Here is an 18513-nt window from a genome sequence, read left to right on the forward strand (position 1 = left end):
TTCTTCTCACGCTTTGGGGCCCCTAGAATGCCAGGGCAGTATAAATACCCCACATGTGACCCCATTTTGGAAAGAAGACACCCCAAGGTATTCAATGAGGGGCATGGCGAGTTCATAGAAATTATTTTTTTTTGGCACAAGTTAGCGGAAATTGATATTTTTAATTTTTTTCTCACAAAGTCTCCCGTTCCGCTAACTTGGGACAAAAATTTCAATCTTTCATGGACTCAATATGCCCCTCACGGAATACCTGGGGGTGTCTTCTTTCCGAAATGGGGTCACATGTGGGGTATTTATACTGCCCTGGCATTCTAGGGGCCCTAAAGCGTGAGAAGAAGTCTGGAATATAAATGTCTAAAAAATTTTACGCATTTGGATTCCGTGAGGGGTATGGTGAGTTCATGTGAGATTTTATTTTTTGACACAAGTTAGTGGAATATGAGACTTTGTAAGAAAAAAAAATAATAATTCCGCTAACTTGGGCCAAAAAAGTCTGAATGGAGCCTTACAGAGGGGTGATCAATGACAGGGGGGTGATCAATGACAGGGGGGTGATCAGGGAGTCTATATGGGGTGATCACCACAGTCATTGATCATGCCCCTGTAAGGCTTCATTCAGACGTCCGGATGCGTTTTGCGGATCCGATCCATCTATCAGTGCATCCGTAAAAATCATGCGGACATCTGAATGGAGCTTTACAGGGGGGTGATCAGGGAGTCTATATGGGGGGATCACCACAGTCATTGATCATGCCCCTGTAAGGCTTCATTCAGACGTCCGGATGCGTTTTGCGGATCCGATCCATCTATCAGTGGATCCGTAAAAATCATGCGGACGTCTGAATGGAGCTTTACAGGGGGGTGATCAATGACAGGGGGGTGATCAATGACAGGGGGGTGATCAGGGAGTCTATATGGGGTGATCACCACAGTCATTGATCATGCCCCTGTAAGGCTTCATTCAGACGTCCGGATGCGTTTGGCGGATCCGATCCATCTATCAGTGCATCCGTAAAAATCATGCGGACATCTGAATGGAGCTTTACAGGGGGGTGATCAGGGAGTCTATATGGGGTGATCACCACAGTCATTGATCATGCCCCTGTAAGGCTTCATTCAGACGTCCGGATGCGTTTTGCGGATCCGATCCATCTATCAGTGGATCCGTAAAAATCATGCGGACGTCTGAATGGAGCTTTACAGGGGGGTGATCAATGACAGGGGGGGTGATCAATGACAGGGGGGTAATCAATGACAGGGGGGTAATCAATGACAGGGGGGTAATCAATGACAGGGGGGTAATCAATGACAGGGGGGTAATCAATGACAGGGGGGTAATCAATGACAGGGGGGTAATCAATGACAGGGGGGTAATCAATGACAGGGGGGTAATCAATGACAGGGGGGTAATCAATGACAGGGGGGTAATCAATGACAGGGGGGTAATCAATGACAGGGGGGTAATCAATGACAGGGGGGTAATCAATGACAGGGGGGTAATCAATGACAGGGGGGTAATCAATGACAGGGGGGTAATCAATGACAGGGGGGTAATCAATGACAGGGGGGTAATCAATGACAGGGGGGTAATCAATGACAGGGGGGTAATCAATGACAGGGGGGTAATCAATGACAGGGGGGTAATCAATGACAGGGGGGTAATCAATGACAGGGGGGTAATCAATGACAGGGGGGTAATCAATGACAGGGGGGTAATCAATGACAGGGGGGTAATCAATGACAGGGGGGTAATCAATGACAGGGGGGTAATCAATGACAGGGGGGTAATCAATGACAGGGGGGTAATCAATGACAGGGGGGTAATCAATGACAGGGGGGTAATCAATGACAGGGGGGTAATCAGGGAGTCTATATGGGGTGATCAGGGGCTAATAAGGGGTTAATAAGTGACGGGGGAGGGGGGGGGGGTGTAGTGTAGTGTAGTGGTGCTTGGTGCTACTTTACTGAGCTACCTGTGTCCTCTGGTGGTCGATCCAAACAAAGGGGACCACCAGAGGACCGGGTAGCAGGTATATTAGACGCTGTTATCAAAACAGCGTCTAATATACCTGTTAGGGGTTAAAAAAAACACATCTCCAGCCTGCCAGCGAACGATCGCCGCTGGCAGGCTGGAGATCAACTCTCTTACCTTCCGTTCCTGTGAGCGTTCACAGGAAATCTCGCGTCTCGCGAGAGGACGCGCCGGCGTCAAACCCTTCCTCCCTGCACCAGCTTCTGAGCCGCTTAAAGGTGTTGTCTCACCTCAGACATTGGAGTCATAGCTCTAGCACCGAAAATTGCTGAGCGGTGTTTTCAGCTATTTCAGCAGTCCCATTGAAATGAATAGGAAGCTCACTGAGCAAGCGATGCCACCGCTGCATTCAGTTCTATGGGGCTCGGCTATTATCAGTGCTCCCATAGAAATGAATAAAGGGCAGCCCTTCACTTTGTGGGCTCCATTCTAAAGATAGGTGGGACCCGCCCCTAATAGACATTGGGAGCATATCCTAGCGATATGACTCCAATGTCTGAGGTGAGACAACCCTTTTAACTCCCCAAGCTCCCACCGTCTTTCTAGTGACACTGCTAGTATTTCTGAAAACACTACCTTGGAAGTCCTGGACTTGAAGTTCTCCTAGTTCCCTTAAAATCATTTTAAGGACCTTCTATTACCACCCGTCTTTGGTACCAATGGGTACCATGACAGTCAGGTCTTCCCCAGCAGCACCTAGCAATCTGTCTATGCGATCCGCAATATGCCAAACCCGAGCACCCAGAAGGCAACTCTGTTTGCCATTCACGGTTTCTGCGACAGATGACCCTGCCTGTCCGCCTAATAGCAGATTCCCCTACCACTAGCACCTGCCTGACCAGTATGTGCTGCTGCAGCCAATGACTGGTCTCAGTGGTGATGTGTCCCCAAGCAAAATATGACCCAGCATTAATGTGGTGTTTGGAGACACTTCACCACTGTAGCCAGTCGATGGCTTCAGTAGCACACATGACCCCACCCGTGCAGGAGCTTGAAGGACGGCGAGTGGAAGGTCAGTGAAGACAGCATGGGACCAAGAGGCACAGGAGACGCTTGCTAGGGGTAATTAAAGGGGTGATCCAGAGATGGGAGAAAAAAATTATAATAGTTAGGAGCCCAAAACAGACATTGTAGAACCACATTGTGGGAGCGTCCCATCACATTGTTTATAGTGGGAAAATGATGCAAGTGTATACAAATTATAAAGTATTTAAATAGATCATAGATTGAGCATTTCACAGCAAGGATACAAATAACGATACTCCTGATAATGTATGGGCAAGAGGATAAATACCTAGTATACTGATCTGTAAATGGCCATATAGTCTACGTGAACGAATGCCATTAATTTACTGGTCACTTTTTGATCAGTCACCTTCCCCTTCCTAAGGGTTCCGCTTTCCAATTCGTGCCAAGATTGATATGAATGAACACACTGTAGCTCTGAGTTCCTCAGGTCCATGGGAATAAATAATAAAAAGTTTCTATAGTAGAACATACATAAACATGGAGGATGATTTATACAATTAGTATCTAAAATACAGTACGTGATTATCATACATACAAGAGCATCTCAAGTGAGACAAAATGCAAGGTCTTTTGCTGTAGATTTTCTTTTTCTTTTAATCATATATTTACATGAAAGACTCCTTAATTCCTCAAGCTTCGGTCTCGGTGTCACATGTGGGAAATAAACATGCTGAGAAAAACACATAATCCTGAGTCTTTAAGAAAAGCAGCATTTGAGAGCACATGTTCCAGGGCATTTCCCGTTTCCGCTTGAGATCAGACGCCGCGTAATGATCAGCAGTTGAAAAGTTCAGTAGGATGAAACGTGTATAAAAACAAAAACAAAAACAAAAATTAAAAACCATTGAAAAATACTTGTGTGGTAAAGTTCTGTACAGTATTGTCAAACAGCACCAACTCTGTTCGGTTTTTACACAACAGGTAGAACGGGCGAGTGAACTGGTCTTTATCGATTCGGCCAGGAGAGTCTGGTAGCGCATGGACAGAAGACAAAAAGCATGGACTCCAATAGCGAATGCTGCATCTAAACTAGTGCCAATGATAAAAAGGGCAATTCAAATTAAAATAAGGAAGATGTACATGGCTCATAACCAGCATGAATACCATCAGCAGACTTGGGTTCACTAAACCATCAGCATGTCCTAATACAGATGGGATACATCCTGTCAGGATGTTCTTGTACAATTGATCTATTACTATCTAAAGTTGAGCAAAAATTATTTTCTACAACAGTTTGTGTGTCATCTGCTCCCATGGCTGAGCTGCCTAACAGGAACGGAGAACAGGATGAATTCCTCCTCCCCATTACTGTCAGGCTGCTCAGCCCACAGCATATCGCATTGCAGCCTACTGCAGAGCAGAGTTCTTACAGTAGATAGTAAAGGAGCAATCGTACATTAGATATGCTGTCAGGCTGCTCAGCCTACAGCATATCGCATTGCAGCCTACTGCAGAGCAGAGTTCTTACAGTAGATAGTAAAGGAGCAATCGTACATTAGATATGCTGTCAGGCTGCTCAGCCTACAGCATATCGCATTGCAGCCTACTGCAGAGCAGAGTTCTTACAGTAGATAGTAAAGGAGCAATCGTACATTAGATATGCTGTCAAGCTGCTCAGCCTACAGCATATTGCATTGCAGCCTACTGCAGAGCAGAGTTCTTACAGTAGAAAGTAAAGGAGCAATCGTACATTAGATATGCTGTCAAGCTGCTTAGCGGTGTGAAGTGAATGCAGCGCAGGCGTGCAGTCTAACAAGGATCCCACACTCCCCCCCTAAGCAGCTGTATAAGTGGAGGCAACCTGTTTTAGTCACATTATAGGATGGGATGCTGGACATGTTTATACAGTTCCCAAAAATAACTATAAGCACACTATGGTCTTCCAGATATGGTTATGTAACTCTGATTAGAAGTGAAAGATTTGGAGAACTTGTCCAAAACAAAACAAATTTGCAGAAAATTCCTTAAAAACAAAAACTAAGAAAAACCCTGGTAGTCAAAAATGTGAAATAAAAAAAAGGAGGATGTCTGCGGTAGTTTAAATGCAGCATTTCAAGGTGTTTCAGTGGAGTCTATTCCATGCAGGAGATGCTACGTCTTTACAGTTCTAAAGAGAGAAAAAAAAAAGGAAAAATTATGTTACAAAGAAAGTAAAATAACGGTCATTCACATTATATACATGGTGTACAAAGTTATCGGCGAGGCAAAGAGGGCACCTGGGGTTCAGGAACAAAAACAAAATGTGGCATGGCTAGGCAGCTGTATTACTACCACAGAATCCAGTTATGTCTCACAGTAAAACAGGCCGGGACTTTTCCAAGACCTCCTCCAGCAAACAAATGAAATGATTGCAAGTAAGGGCTCTTTCACACTTGCGTTCTTGTCTTCCGGCATAGAGTTCCGTCGTCGGGACTCTATGCCGGAAGAATACTGATCAGGATTATCCTAATGCATTCTGAATGGAGAGTAATCCGTTCAGGATGCATCAGGATGTCTTCAGTTCCGGTACGGAACGTTTTTTGGCCGGAGAAAATACCGCAGCATGCTGCGCTTTTTGCTCCGGCCAAAAATCCTGAAGACTTGCCGCAAGGCCGGATCCGGGATCAATGCCCATTGAAAGGCATTGATCCGGATCCGGCCTTAAGCTAAACGTCGTTTCGGCGCATTGCCGGACCCGACGTTTAGCTTTTTCTGAATAGTTACCATGGCTACCGGGACGCTAAAGTCCTGACAGCCATGGTAAGTGTAGCGGGGAGCAGGGGAGCAGCATACTTACCGTCCGTGCGGCTCCCCGGGCGCTCCAGAGTGACGTCAGGGCGCCCCAAGCGCATGGATCACGTCATCCATGCGCATGGGGCGCTCTGACGTCATTCTGGAGCGCCCGGGGAGCCGCACGGACTGTAAGTATACCGCTCCCCCGCTCCTACTATGGCAACCAGGACTTTAATAGCGTCCTGGGTGCCATAGTAACACTGAAAGCATTTGGAAGACGGTTCCGTCTTCAAATGCTTTCAGTACACTTGCGTTGTTACGGATCCGGCAGGCACCTCCGGCAACGGAAGTGCATGCCGGATCCCAACAACGCAAGTGTGAAAGAGGCCTAAGAGTGTAAGAAGAAACAGGGACTAGTCCCCAAGTACAGAAACGGAGGACCAGGATTATTTTATGCCGGTTTAGGAAATCTCCGTTCTGCGTGATGTGGACAAACTATGGAGTAAGACAATGCCTGCAGTCACACCATTATTGTGACAAGGACATCATTACTTAATTTCTTTTAAATAGGGTGTAAACAGCACATGTAAAGATGCCACATGCAATGGCCCAGAACTTCCTTTGGGCTTCACATGCAGTCCATACAAAAGGCAAGTTCTCCAGCAGCCAAAAAACAATGTATCCTATATGAACAGAGATAAATCATGCCTCAGCCCATAATGGGGCCTTTTTTTTTTTTTATGCGCTTGAAACAGACCCTTCTGTGGGTCAGTATGGGGTGTGCAACATGCATCAGTGTCAGCTTAGGATACATAGTTTTTTTAAGTGGGAAAACCTTCCATTTGTATGACCATCATTATTTTACTTCTTCACATTATCCGGGTCAAGTTGTCATAAATTGATAATAAACATCTACCTACCATAAAATTGATGCTGGGGGTCCGACCGTCAGTCACAAGAACAGAGGTCTTAGAGTCCCCCATGTGTTTAAAGCAGTGGTGCACATGCACAACACCACTCCATAGACTTCTATGAAACTGCAAAGTACTGCACTCAGCTGTATCAGTCAGTCCAAATGCACTGGTGAACTTGCTACCACTCAAGATATACAGGTTCATGCGAGTGGTGGGGGTACCAGTGGTCATACCCCTAGTGATCGTAAATTTGTCACCTATGGCTATTGACCACCGTGAGAACAAATTTAGAGAACTTTGCAATAGTTCGCACTGAAAACTTCTTAACAGTTTTTTCCTACAACTCTAATACAGGCCTGTCTCCATGGTAACAGACAACAAACAAATCCTGTGTAGTCTGATCCTGCAGTCACGTTCTCTTCCTTTTGGCTTTTACTTTATGCTAGTGTACGTTTGGAATGGACACGGAAGAAAACAGCAATGACTACAGGACAGGACTGTGCAGGGATCAGCAATCTTTGGCACTCCAGCTGCTGTGAAACTACAACTCCCAGCATGCAAACATCTAATTCCCACAGAAGTGAACGGAGCACTCTGGGAGTTGTAGTTTCAGAACAGCTGGAGTGCTGGCGGTTGCTGATCCCTGGCATAGGAGCTTTATACACAAAACGATAGGAAATATTTAATGAATGGCAAAGTTGTTGAATTTTTCTTATTTTAGAGGCACTGAGACAGAAAAAAATATATATATATTCAAAGGTAGATACATAACCATTAAATATTCAGACAGCAGATCTGACCGGGTGAAACTTACACTTTCCTTTCTTCCATAGAGTTCACTCTTTTCTTGCAGTCAGGCTCGTAATAATCCTCCCCCGTGCTGCTACTGTACTCTGGTTTTCGTTTCTTACTGTTATCATAATGTTGGTGGTTAAACTTTCCATGGTGATGATGAGAGTCAGAGTGCCTTGAGAAAGAAGAGTAGTGAGAGTGCTTGCTGCTGTAGCCATGATCACGCCTGTCTCTAGAGTGATAGTACCAGTCATTCCTATGGTACTTGGAATCCCTGTAGTGATCGTCTCGGTTCTCGTATGAGACTCTGTCCCGATCATCTCTATAAGAGGAATGAAAATGATCCCATCGCTGATGTCTGCTGTAATGGTTCCTCTCGCGGCTGTGTGAACGATCCCGTCTGGACAGATAACGATACGGATCGTCCATTCTCCCCCTGCTCTTTGACCGATGTCTCCCATGGCTCCTGTGACTTTCACTTTCTCGAGAGAAATTATTCCTGTGTCTGTATTCATCACTGTGATAGTATTTATGGCGATCATACTTGCAGCTGTCTCTGCTCCGCGAATACAGTTCTCTCTTCCGGGAGTCTCTCTCGTGCACAGATCGAGATCTCTCGCTGCGGACATGTTTCCTGTCACTATGTCCATTGTGGCATGTATAATCATTTCCATTCTTCACATCTTGAGGTGTAGTGCTAGCTTCCCTTTGGTGCTCCACAGGTACAGAAGATGGTGACGATCCATTCTGATGCTCCTCATAGTCACCTGCGTTGTGTTCTGGAAGACCTCCTGGATCAACGGCCAGGTTTAGGTTTTCTGTATTCTGCAAACTAACAAAGGAAAAAAAAAAAAAATGACAATTATACTACTTATAAAGGGAAAGCTTTACGTGTAGTAAAATTCCTCTTGATGCAATCTACTTACAGTTCTTCTACTTCTGATCTTTCACTCTCCGGATGATAAGATATGGCTGCTGCTGTTTCTTCCTTTGTCACAGTTTGGAGGTCAACCTAAAAACAGAAATATAATAAAACTACAGCAAATCCTTATTATATAAAATAAATGCTATACCACATAAAGCAAGTCAGCTAAAAAGGCCGCTGCGCATTAGTGCCCTACAAACAGCTAATCAGTGGCGTTATAGGAGTCAGACCCCACCAATCAGATATTGTCATCATGAGGATAGGTCTTCAATATCATGACATGGCTCCTTCAAAGGGTTCTGTCAACTAACAACACAGAATAGATGATAAATGTATGATTGCTGGGGGAACTGTGGGGACCAGGGGTGTGTGAATGGACAGGTTCACATATCAATTTCCAACATTGATGGTTTATAAGGCAAATTTTAAAATGTGCTGTACAGTTACAAAAAAATTATAATAATACATTGGGGGAGTCAAGAAATCATCAAAGCTGTAATGTGTAAAAGCTGACCATACAGCTTAGGGCTCTTTCACACTTGCGTTGTCCGGATCCGTCGTGCACTCCATTTGCCGGAGGTGCCCGCCGGATCCGGAAAAACGTAAGTGAAATGAAAGCATTTGAAGACGGATCCGTCTTCAAAATGCGTTCAGTGTTACTATGGCACCCATAGTAGTAGTGGGGAGCGGGGGAGCAGTATACTTACCGTCCGTGCGGCTCCCCGGGCGCTCCAGAATGACGTCAGAGCGCCCCATGCACATGGATGACGTGATCCATGTGATCACGTCACCCATGCGCGTGGGGCGCCCTGACGTCACTCTGGAGCGCCCGGGGAGCCGCACGGACGGTAAGTATACTGCTCCCCCACTCCCCTTTACCATGGCTGCCAGGACTTTAGTGTCCTTGCAGCCATGGTAACCATTCAGAAAAAGCTAAACGTCGGATCCGGCAATGCGCCGAAACAACGTTTAGCTTAAGGCCGGATCCGGATTAATGCCTTTCAATGGGCGGCAAGTGTTCAGGATTTTTGGCCGGAGCAAAAAGCGCAGCATGCTGCGGTATTTTCTCCGGCCAAAAAACGTTCCGGTCCGGAACTGAAGACATCCTGATGCATCCTGAACGGATTTCACTCCATTCAGAATGCATTAGGAAAAAACTGATCAGGATTCTTCCGGCATAAAGCCCCGACGACGGAACTCTATGCCGGAAGAAAAGAACGCAGGTGTGAAAGAGCCCTAAGATAGCAGCAGTGGTGGCAATAATGCCTGGACAAGTAGATGCCCATGCAGTCAATTTTACTCCCTGAGAAAAAGCAGCATCTTGGCTGTTAGGAGAGGACTCCCTGTCACCATTGGCCTCCTATGAACACAATTGTAGGGTGCCATGGTAGCTGGGGCCTAACAAAGGCCCCCAGACCTGACACAGGTATACATCTATTAGACTGTGCCACAGACACAGCCTGACACAGATACAGAGACCTAGGCGTGCGCACAGGGTGTCCCTGGGCACACCCTAATCAAGCCTGCTGGTCGGCGAATACTAATGAGCGCTTCCATTTTGGAAGTGCTCATTAGTACCGGAGGACCAGGAAGCGGTGAACGCTATGTACTTACCGCTTCCTGGTCCTCGGCTGTGCAGGGCTGCGCACAGTGTGAGGCACTTTGTGACGTCACGCTGTGCGTGACAGTAGGAGGAAGAGGATCGCGGGCGGCGTCCAGGAGCAAAGAGGTAAGTGGTTTTTTATTTTATAAAAAATGAGTTTGCTGGGGGCTGATAATGGGGACTAATGGCATAAAGGCTATATATATATACAGTACAGACCAAAAGTTTGGACACACCTTCTCATTCAAAGAGTTTTCTTTATTTTCATGACTATGAAAATTGTAGATTCCCACTGAAGGCATCAAAACTATGAATTAACACATGTGGAATTATATACATAACAAACAAGTGTGAAACAACTGAAAATATGTCATATTCTAGGTTCTTCAAAGTAGCCACCTTTTGCTTTGATTACTGCTTTGCACACTCTTGGCATTCTCTTGATGAGCTTCAAGAGGTAGTCCCCTGAAATGGTTTTCACTTCACAGGTGTGCCCTGTCAGGTTTAATAAGTGGGATTTCTTGCCTTATAAATGGGGTTGGGACCATCAGTTGCGTTGAGGAGAAGTCAGGTGGATACACAGCTGATAGTCCTACTGAATAGACTGTTAGAATTTGTATTATGGCAAGAAAAAAGCAGCTAAGTAAAGAAAAACGAGTGGCCATCATTACTTTAAGAAATGAAGGTCAGCCAGTCAGCCGAAAAATTGGGAAAACTTTGAAAGTAAGGGCTATTTGACCATGAAGAAGAGTGATGGGGTGCTACGCCAGATGACCTGGCCTCCACAGTCACCGGACCTGAACCCAATCGAGATGGTTTGGGGTGAGCTGGACCGCAGAGTGAAGGCAAAAGGGCCAACAAGTGCTAAGCATCTCTGGGAACTCTTTCAAGACTGTTGGAAGACCATTTCAGGGGACTACCTCTTGAAGCTCATCAAGAGAATGCCAAGAGTGTGCAAAGCAGTAATCAAAGCAAAAGGTGGCTCCTTTGAAGAACCTAGAATATGACATATTTTCAGTTGTTTCACACTTGTTTGTTATGTATATAATTCCACATGTGTTAATTCCTAGTTTTGATGCCTTCATAGTCATGAAAATAAAGAAAACTCTTTGAATGAGAAGGTGTGTCCAAACTTTTGGTCTGTACTGTGTATATATATATATATATATGTGTTTGTTCTTTAGGGTGCACACCCTAAAATAGGCTGCGCATGCCTATGTACAGAGATAGGCTATAATGTATTTATATAAAAGGTATACCAGTACATTATAGTGAGAGTAAAAAAAAGAAAAGTTAATAAATATTTAAAGTTAATAAAGTTTGTTTAAAAAACGTTATCACACCCAGCTTGCCGCAACGTGTATATCAAAACATGTTAATTATACCGCCCCATGAACAATATAAAAAAGCAAAAAGTACAAAATTGTGTTTTCCTATTGAAACCACCCCAAAAAAAGGAGACTTTTGTATTACTTACCAGTAAAGTCTCTTTCTCGCTCTTCCTTGGGGGACACAGGAAACCATGGGTATAGCTCTGCTCCCTAGGAGGCGTGACACTAAGTGAAAGCTGTAAGCCCCTCCTCCATCAGCTATACCCTTCAGCCTGGAGAGAGAGGCTACCAGTTGCGTGTCCAAGTAGTGAAAGATAACCACCAACCGGAAAAAAAGGAACTGTCAAGCCCCAACAGGGGCAACCAAGCCGGAACCACAACTGTAAACCCAAATGAAGGGTGGGTGCTGTGTCCCCCAAGGAAGAGCGAGAAAGAGACTTTACTGGTAAGTAATACAAAAGTCTTCTTTTCTCGCCCATATTCCTTGGGGGGCACAGGAAACCATGGGACGTTCCAGAGCAGTCCCAGAAGGGAGGGACCAGAACAACTAGACCAACACCAGAGGCATCAATCAACTGCCGCCTGCAACACCAGACGGCCTAAAGCAGCGTCAGCCGACGCATGAGTATGCACCCTGTAGAACTTGGTGAAAGTGTGCAAGGAGGACCACGTGGCCGCCTTGCAAATCTGCTCCGTAGAAGCCCGATTCCTCTGAGCCCAGGAAGCTCCGATCGCTCTAGTGGAGTGAGCGGTAACACCAAGGGGCGGAACCTTGCCCTGTTACTGAGGCGAGATAAGCCTCAGTAACAGCCATCTTGACCAAACGGGCGATAGAAACTTTGGACGCCGCCATCCCTCTGTGCGACCCCTCCGGAACCACAAAGAGCGAGTCAGTACGCCTGAAAGAGCTGGTCACCTCCAGGTAAACCTTGAGCGCCCTGACAACGTCCAGGCGATGAAGCTCCCTCTCCCGGGGGTGGGAAGGGGAAGGACACAAAGAGGGGAGAACGATGTCCTCGTTCAGATGAAAGGCGGAGACCACCTTAGGAAGGAAGGAAGGGACCGGACGAAGGACCACCTTGTCCTGGTGGAACACTAGGAAAGGTTCCAGACAGGAGAGTGCAGCCAATTCGGACACCCTCCGAAAAGAGGTGACGGCCACAAGGTTAAATAACCTTGCAGGACAGAAGTCGCAAGGAAACCGTCCGCAGAGGCTCGAAAGGAGAAGCCTGGAGCGCTGAGAGAACCAGGTTCAGGTCCCAGGGCGGTACCGGAGGGCGGTACGGGGGAACCGCGTGAGCCACGCCCTGAAGGAAGGTCTTGACAGGACCAAGGGGGGCCAGTGGGCGCTGAAACAAAATGGACAGCGCAGACACCTGACCCTTCAAAGAACTAAGACCCAGACCTTGGGCGAGTCCGCTCTGCAGGAAGGACAAAACAGTGGGGAGAAAAAAGCGGAGCGGAGGAATCCCCAGATCGGCACAGAACCCCAAATAGGTCCTCCAGGTCCTATAATAGATCCTAGAAGAGGACGGCTTGCGGGCACGGATCATGGTGCGGACGACGTCCGCAGAAAAACCCCTACGTGTCAAGACGGTGGTCTCAACAACCACGCCGTCAAACGTAGGGACCTTAAACGCGGGTGGAAGATCGGTCCCTGAGAGAGAAGATCTTCCCTGGCGGGCAGCGGCCAGGGCGCGTCTGCCAGGAGCAGCATGAGGTCGGCATACCAAGACCGGCGGGGCCAGTCCGGAGCGACCAGAATCACCGAGACGCCCTCCGCCGCGATCTTCCGAAGGACTTTGGGCAGGAGTGGGATGGGAGGGAATATGTACGGACGCGCGAAGCCTCGCCAAGGACGAACGAGGGCGTCGGCTCCGCAAGCTCCCGGATCCCTGGCCCTGGACAGATAGGCGGGGACCTTGTGATTGAACTTGGAGGCCATGAGGTCCACGTCCGGCATGCCCCAACGAAGGCAAATGGCCTCGAATACCTCCGGGTGAAGAGACCACTCGCCGGGGTCGACAGTGGTGCGACTGAGGAAGTCCGCCGCCCAATTGTCCACCCCTGGAATAAAAATTGCCGATAGAGCCGGGACGTGGGCTTCCGCCCAACGGAGAATGCTGGTGACCTCCCGCATCGCTGCAGCGCTGCGAGTGCCCCCCTGGTGGTTTATGTATGCCACGGCCGTGGCGTTGTCCGATTGCACACGAACTGGATGACCCTTCAGCAGATGAGTCCAGTGTCGCAGAGACAGAAGGGCCGCTCTCAGCTCCAGGACATTGATCGAGAGTTTGGACTCCGATGGAGACCAAATGCCCTGGACGGATCGGGGAGGAAACACGCCTCCCCAGCCCAAGAGACTGGCATCGGTTGTAACCACCAACCAGTTGAGCGGCAGAAAGGACCTGCCCAGAAGAGGGGACTGTAACCACCAGCGGAGAGATGACCGCACCGGAGGCGATAGATGGAAGGGATGATCCAGAGACTGCGGCGATTTGTCCCAGGAGGAGAGGATCGCCCGTTGGAGAGGGCGGGAGTGAAACTGCGCAAATGGGATCGCCTCGAAGCAGGCAACCATCTGCCCCAAGACCCGCATGCAGAAGCGGAAGGACGGTCGACGGTGGAGAAGGAGACCCCGAATCGCCCGGCGGAGGGTCAATCGTTTTTCCGAGGGAAGACGTACTTCCGCCGCTCCCGTGTCTAAAAGCATTCCCAGGAAGACCAGTTGTCTGGAGGGGGGAAGGGAGGACTTGGGGAAGTTGATGACCCAACCGAACCTCGCCAGAGTCTCTAGAGTGAGATCCACGCTGGCAACCGCTTGAGAAAGGGACGGAGCCTTGATGAGGATATCGTCCAAGTACGGTAGCAGAAAAACACCCCTGGAACGGAGTAAGGCCAAAACCGGGGCCAGGACCTTGGTGAACACCCGGGGGGCTGTTGCCAGCCCAAAGGGAAGGGCGACAAATTGGAAGTGGAGGTCCCCCACGGCGAATCGGAGGAAGCGATGGTGACACCGGGCTACCGGAACATGGAGGTAGGCATCCTGTATATCGATGGAAGACATGAAGTCTCCCCGCTCCAGGGAAGCCACCGCGGAACGGAGGGACTCCATCCGAAACCGTCGAAGGAGGAGAAAACGGTTGAGCTTTTTGAGGTCCAAAATGGGCCGCACCGAACCTCCCTTCTTGGGAACTACAAAGAGGTTCGAATAGAACCCTTGGAACCTTTCCTCTAGAGGAACGGGGGTAAACACCCCTCTGTCCAGTAAGGCTTGAACAGCCGCGGAGAACGCAGCCGCGCTTTTCGGGTCCCGCGGCGGGCGGGAGCGAAAGAACCGATCTGGAGGGAAGGACGCGAATTCGATTTTGTATCCGGAGGACACAATTTCGAGAGCCCAGGCGTCGGAGACGTGAGCCATCCAGACCTCCCTGAAAAGGAGGAGCCGGCCCCCCACCCGGGTGGGTGGGGGCGCGCCTTCAGGCAGAGGACTGCTTTGCTGCGGGTGTGCGGGCAGCCTGCGGCCTGCGCCCGAAAAAACGGCTTCCTACGCTTATCCTGGGGAGGGGCCGAAGCGGCAGCTGCGGGGGGAGCCCCAGAGTTCCTGCGGGAGGACCGAAAACGAGACGCACCGGGGCGTCCGCGGGGGGCGCCCCTGGCTTGGGGTTGAGGAAGATGGGTGCTTTTACCACCCGTGGCCTCCGAAATAAGCTCGTCTAGGCGGACCCCGAAAAGGCGGGAACCCGCAAACGGTAGCCCCGCCAAGGAACGTTTGGAGGCAGCGTCCGCTTTCCAAACCTTCAGCCAGAGCTCCCTCCTGACGGAAACCGCCAGGGCGGAGGAGCGTGCAATAAGGGCTCCCGCATCAAGGGAGGCCTCACAAACAAAATTCCCGGCCCGAATAATAAGCTGGGCCAAGGAACGTAGGTCCTGGATGGGGACGTCCGAGTCCAACTCCTGCTCCAGCTGCGCACCCCAAGCAGAAATTGCTTTACCTGCCCAAGCAGAGGCAAAAACCGGTCTGAGGGCAGAACCGGAGGCAGCAAAAATGCCCTTGGAAAGGGTCTCCATGCGACGGTCCTCCGCTGACTGAAGAGAGGACCCGTCGGGAACAGGGATGGCCGTGTTCTTTGACAAACGGGCCACAGGGGGGTCCACCTTGGGTGGGGACGACCAGGTGGCCACGACATCGGCCGGAAAAGGATAGCAAATGTCCAGCTTCTTGGGGTTGACAAAACGGGCGGCCGGGCGAGCCCAAGCCTTAGACACCACGGAGGAGAAATCAGAGTGGATTGGAAAAACTTTTGAGGCCTGCCTGGGTCTGATAAAGGAGACGCTAGCTGCGTCAGAGCTAGGGGGGTCATCTTGCACCTTAAAGGTGTCACGAATATCAGAGATGAGTTGACCCATCGCTGAGGCTAGCTTGGACGGCAGGGCCGAGTCCATTTCCAAATCTGAAACCGCCAATTCACCTTCAGAGAGCGAATCCTTTGGAGAGGAGAGGCCCGTCTGAGTGCGCACACGTGGCGGGGAGAGGGAGGCATCCGAGGAGGAGGCTCGCTCTACTCTAAAACGCTTCTGAGAGTGCCTAGCTCGGGAAGGGTCACTAAGAGAGGGTGAACCCGCCGCAGCGGCAGAAGCGATGGACCCGGAGGGCGCGACAGTAAGAGTGGCGTCCTGCGGGGTAGGCGGCCTGTCTATTAGGCGGCCCACGACATGAGTGAGGCTTTCCACGGCCTGGGACAGGGATCTAGCCCAGTCAGGCGGGTCAGAGGAAGCAGGGAGCGACACAGCGGGCGACTGAGGCTGCGGTGGAGCTCGGCATGCAGGACAGTGCGGATCAGACTGCCCCCGGGGAAAGGCTTCCCTACAAGCGGTACAGGCATGGTACCAAGGCTTGGCAGCTGCAGAAGGGTCTGACATGGTGGAAAAAAAGTTGCACTTAAAGTGGGAGACCCGAGGTGAAAAAAACGGGGATCACACCCAAGTAACAGTACTGGTGGCACGGAGGGGGTTAACAGTCCTACCAGACCCAGATGATGCAAGCGGCAGACAGCAAGGGCAGCAGACTGAAGGGAGGCTGTGGAGGAGAGGCGGCAGGCACGGAGGTGAATAGCTTCAGGATCGGACGGCAGAGAGAGTTCCACGCAGCACCTGAGATGTGGAGCCCGACGAACCAGGAAGTAGCGGAGCGCATGTAGGAAGCTCCCCCCCCCCCCCTTGCCGCGCTGAAGGAGAAGCAGAGCCGCGCGCGCGCGGCAAAATGATTTAACCCCCTAGGTAGATGAAGTGCCGGCCATGAAAAAGGTGCCGTTCGCGCCAAGCAAGCGGCCCCCCGCCTGAATGTGACGACTCCTCATACAGCCGTCCCCCTGACTGCCCTGCCGTTGAAGTGGTAGTCACCCCCCTAAGAACCACCTTGTCCTGGGTCTGCAACACCAGAACGAAGTCCCCCCCAAATGATGGCCGGTAAAGTTGCCGGCCCCGATATGCCCATGGGGGGGGGGGGGGGGGGGGGGGGTTGATGGACACCACGGAGAGATGTAGCAGCGGTGGGAGGGAGGGAAGGGGAGGCTGGAGCAGCCACTCTCACCATACGCTGTCTTCGCCCTCAATCCATCCAGCAGGGTCGCCCCTTCAGCCACTGGCACCGCAGTGGCAGGAAGCCGGGGGAGGGACTTGGCGTGCGGGCGACCCTTGAGCTGGTGGGACGCAGGGGAGCGAGGCTGCCCTGGTCCACCTTGTCTTCTGTGGGGGAGGCGGCAGTGCGGTATTACCGGCACTGGCGCGACTCAACCCCGGGAGAAAACAGAGGGGTCTAGTGCGCCTCTGTTGTCCCTGTAAGTAGAAAAAAACCGAATTAAAAACAACAAATAACGCAAAAATAAAAAATTATAGGAAAACAACCCTGCCTAAGCAGGGAGTGTCTTGCCTCCTTGGACACTAAGCAAAAACTGGTAGTCTCTCTCTCCAGGCTGAAGGGTATAGCTGATGGAGGAGGGGCTTACAGCTTTCACTTAGTGTCACGCCTCCTAGGGAGCAGAGCTATACCCATGGTTTCCTGTGTCCCCCAAGGAATATGGGCGAGAAATAAATGTTAGTAAGTCCCACGTACCCCCAAAAAAATTGTACCAATGAAAGATACAACAATCAACTACTTTATGTGTCTACCCCAATTCCTAATAGATTGTAAGCTCTTGCGAGCAGGGCCCTGACTCCTAGTGTTTCAGTTGCATATTATCCAGTTATTTTTGTTTTGTATATGAACCCTATGAACTGGTAAAGCACTGCGAAATATTGTGGCGCTATATAAATACATTTTATTATTTATTATTATAAGATACATCTCGACCTACAAAAAAAAAAAAAGCCCTCTACAACAGAGTAAAAAAGAATGAGTTCTGGCTCTTGGAATGCAGGGATGTAACGTGATGAACTGTTAGAATCCAAAAAGTTGTTAAAAAACAAAACAAAAAAACCCATAAATTGATGCATATTTGGTATCATGGTAATTGTACTGACCCATAGAATAACAGTAACACGCTAGTTATACCACACAGTGAGCACCGTAAATATAAAGTGCAAAAAGCAATGGTGGAACTGCTCTCCCCCACAATTATCACCCCCAAAAAAGTTTATAAAAGTTAATAAGGTATACATACCCCAAAATGGTGTCACTGAAAATACAATATGCCCCACAAAGAACAAGACCGAAAATGGAAATATTGTCAGAAAAATAATAAAAGTCTAGAATTTTATTTCATACTACACTTGGTTTAAAATACTGCTCAAAAATACTAAGAGTATTTTTAGTCTTCCGGGGGAGAGAAAAAAAAAACCAAAAAGGAGTGCGACCTTGGATAGCAGTTAGCCAAACTATCCCTTCTGACCCTCCCATACACGTGCAGTTTGGTTGAGTATACATGTCTCAATAGGAAATGAGGAATAAACAGATGCCAGACCCCCTCCTGTGAGAACAAAAGATCGGTAGAAATCCAACACGCCCAATCCTAGTTGGGATACCCCTTCATGGTCAGTACATGACAAAAGAAAGACCTTACAAAATGTGTGAAAATCTGCTCAAATGGATGTTTTCCTTAACATTTCACCCTAATTCAGCCCTGAATCTGATTACTCACATAGGTAGGTCTAAACTGCAATTCGGTCTCATGTGA

The 18513-nt window shown here is 49.1% G+C and overlaps 1 protein-coding gene across 4 annotated transcripts in view; it reads right to left on the reverse strand.

The window, feature by feature from the left end:
- Nucleotides 1–3185: 3185 nt before the first annotated feature.
- Nucleotides 3186–18513, reverse strand: part of USP42 (ubiquitin specific peptidase 42) — a 75809-nt gene continuing 60481 nt past the window's right edge. For all 4 annotated transcript variants that reach the window (XM_040439801.1, XM_040439805.1, XM_040439802.1 and 1 more), the window contains 3 exons: nucleotides 8406–8491; nucleotides 7502–8311; nucleotides 3186–5168 (listed from right to left, as the gene is read on the reverse strand). In XM_040439801.1, coding sequence (XP_040295735.1) covers nucleotides 5153–5168; nucleotides 7502–8311; nucleotides 8406–8491 — 912 coding nt within the window. In that variant the 3' untranslated portion in view covers nucleotides 3186–5152. The remainder of the gene's footprint in view (nucleotides 5169–7501; nucleotides 8312–8405; nucleotides 8492–18513) is intronic.

This window comes from Bufo bufo, chromosome 7 (assembly GCF_905171765.1).
Source record: "Bufo bufo chromosome 7, aBufBuf1.1, whole genome shotgun sequence".
Taxonomy (NCBI): Eukaryota; Metazoa; Chordata; class Amphibia; order Anura; family Bufonidae; genus Bufo; species Bufo bufo.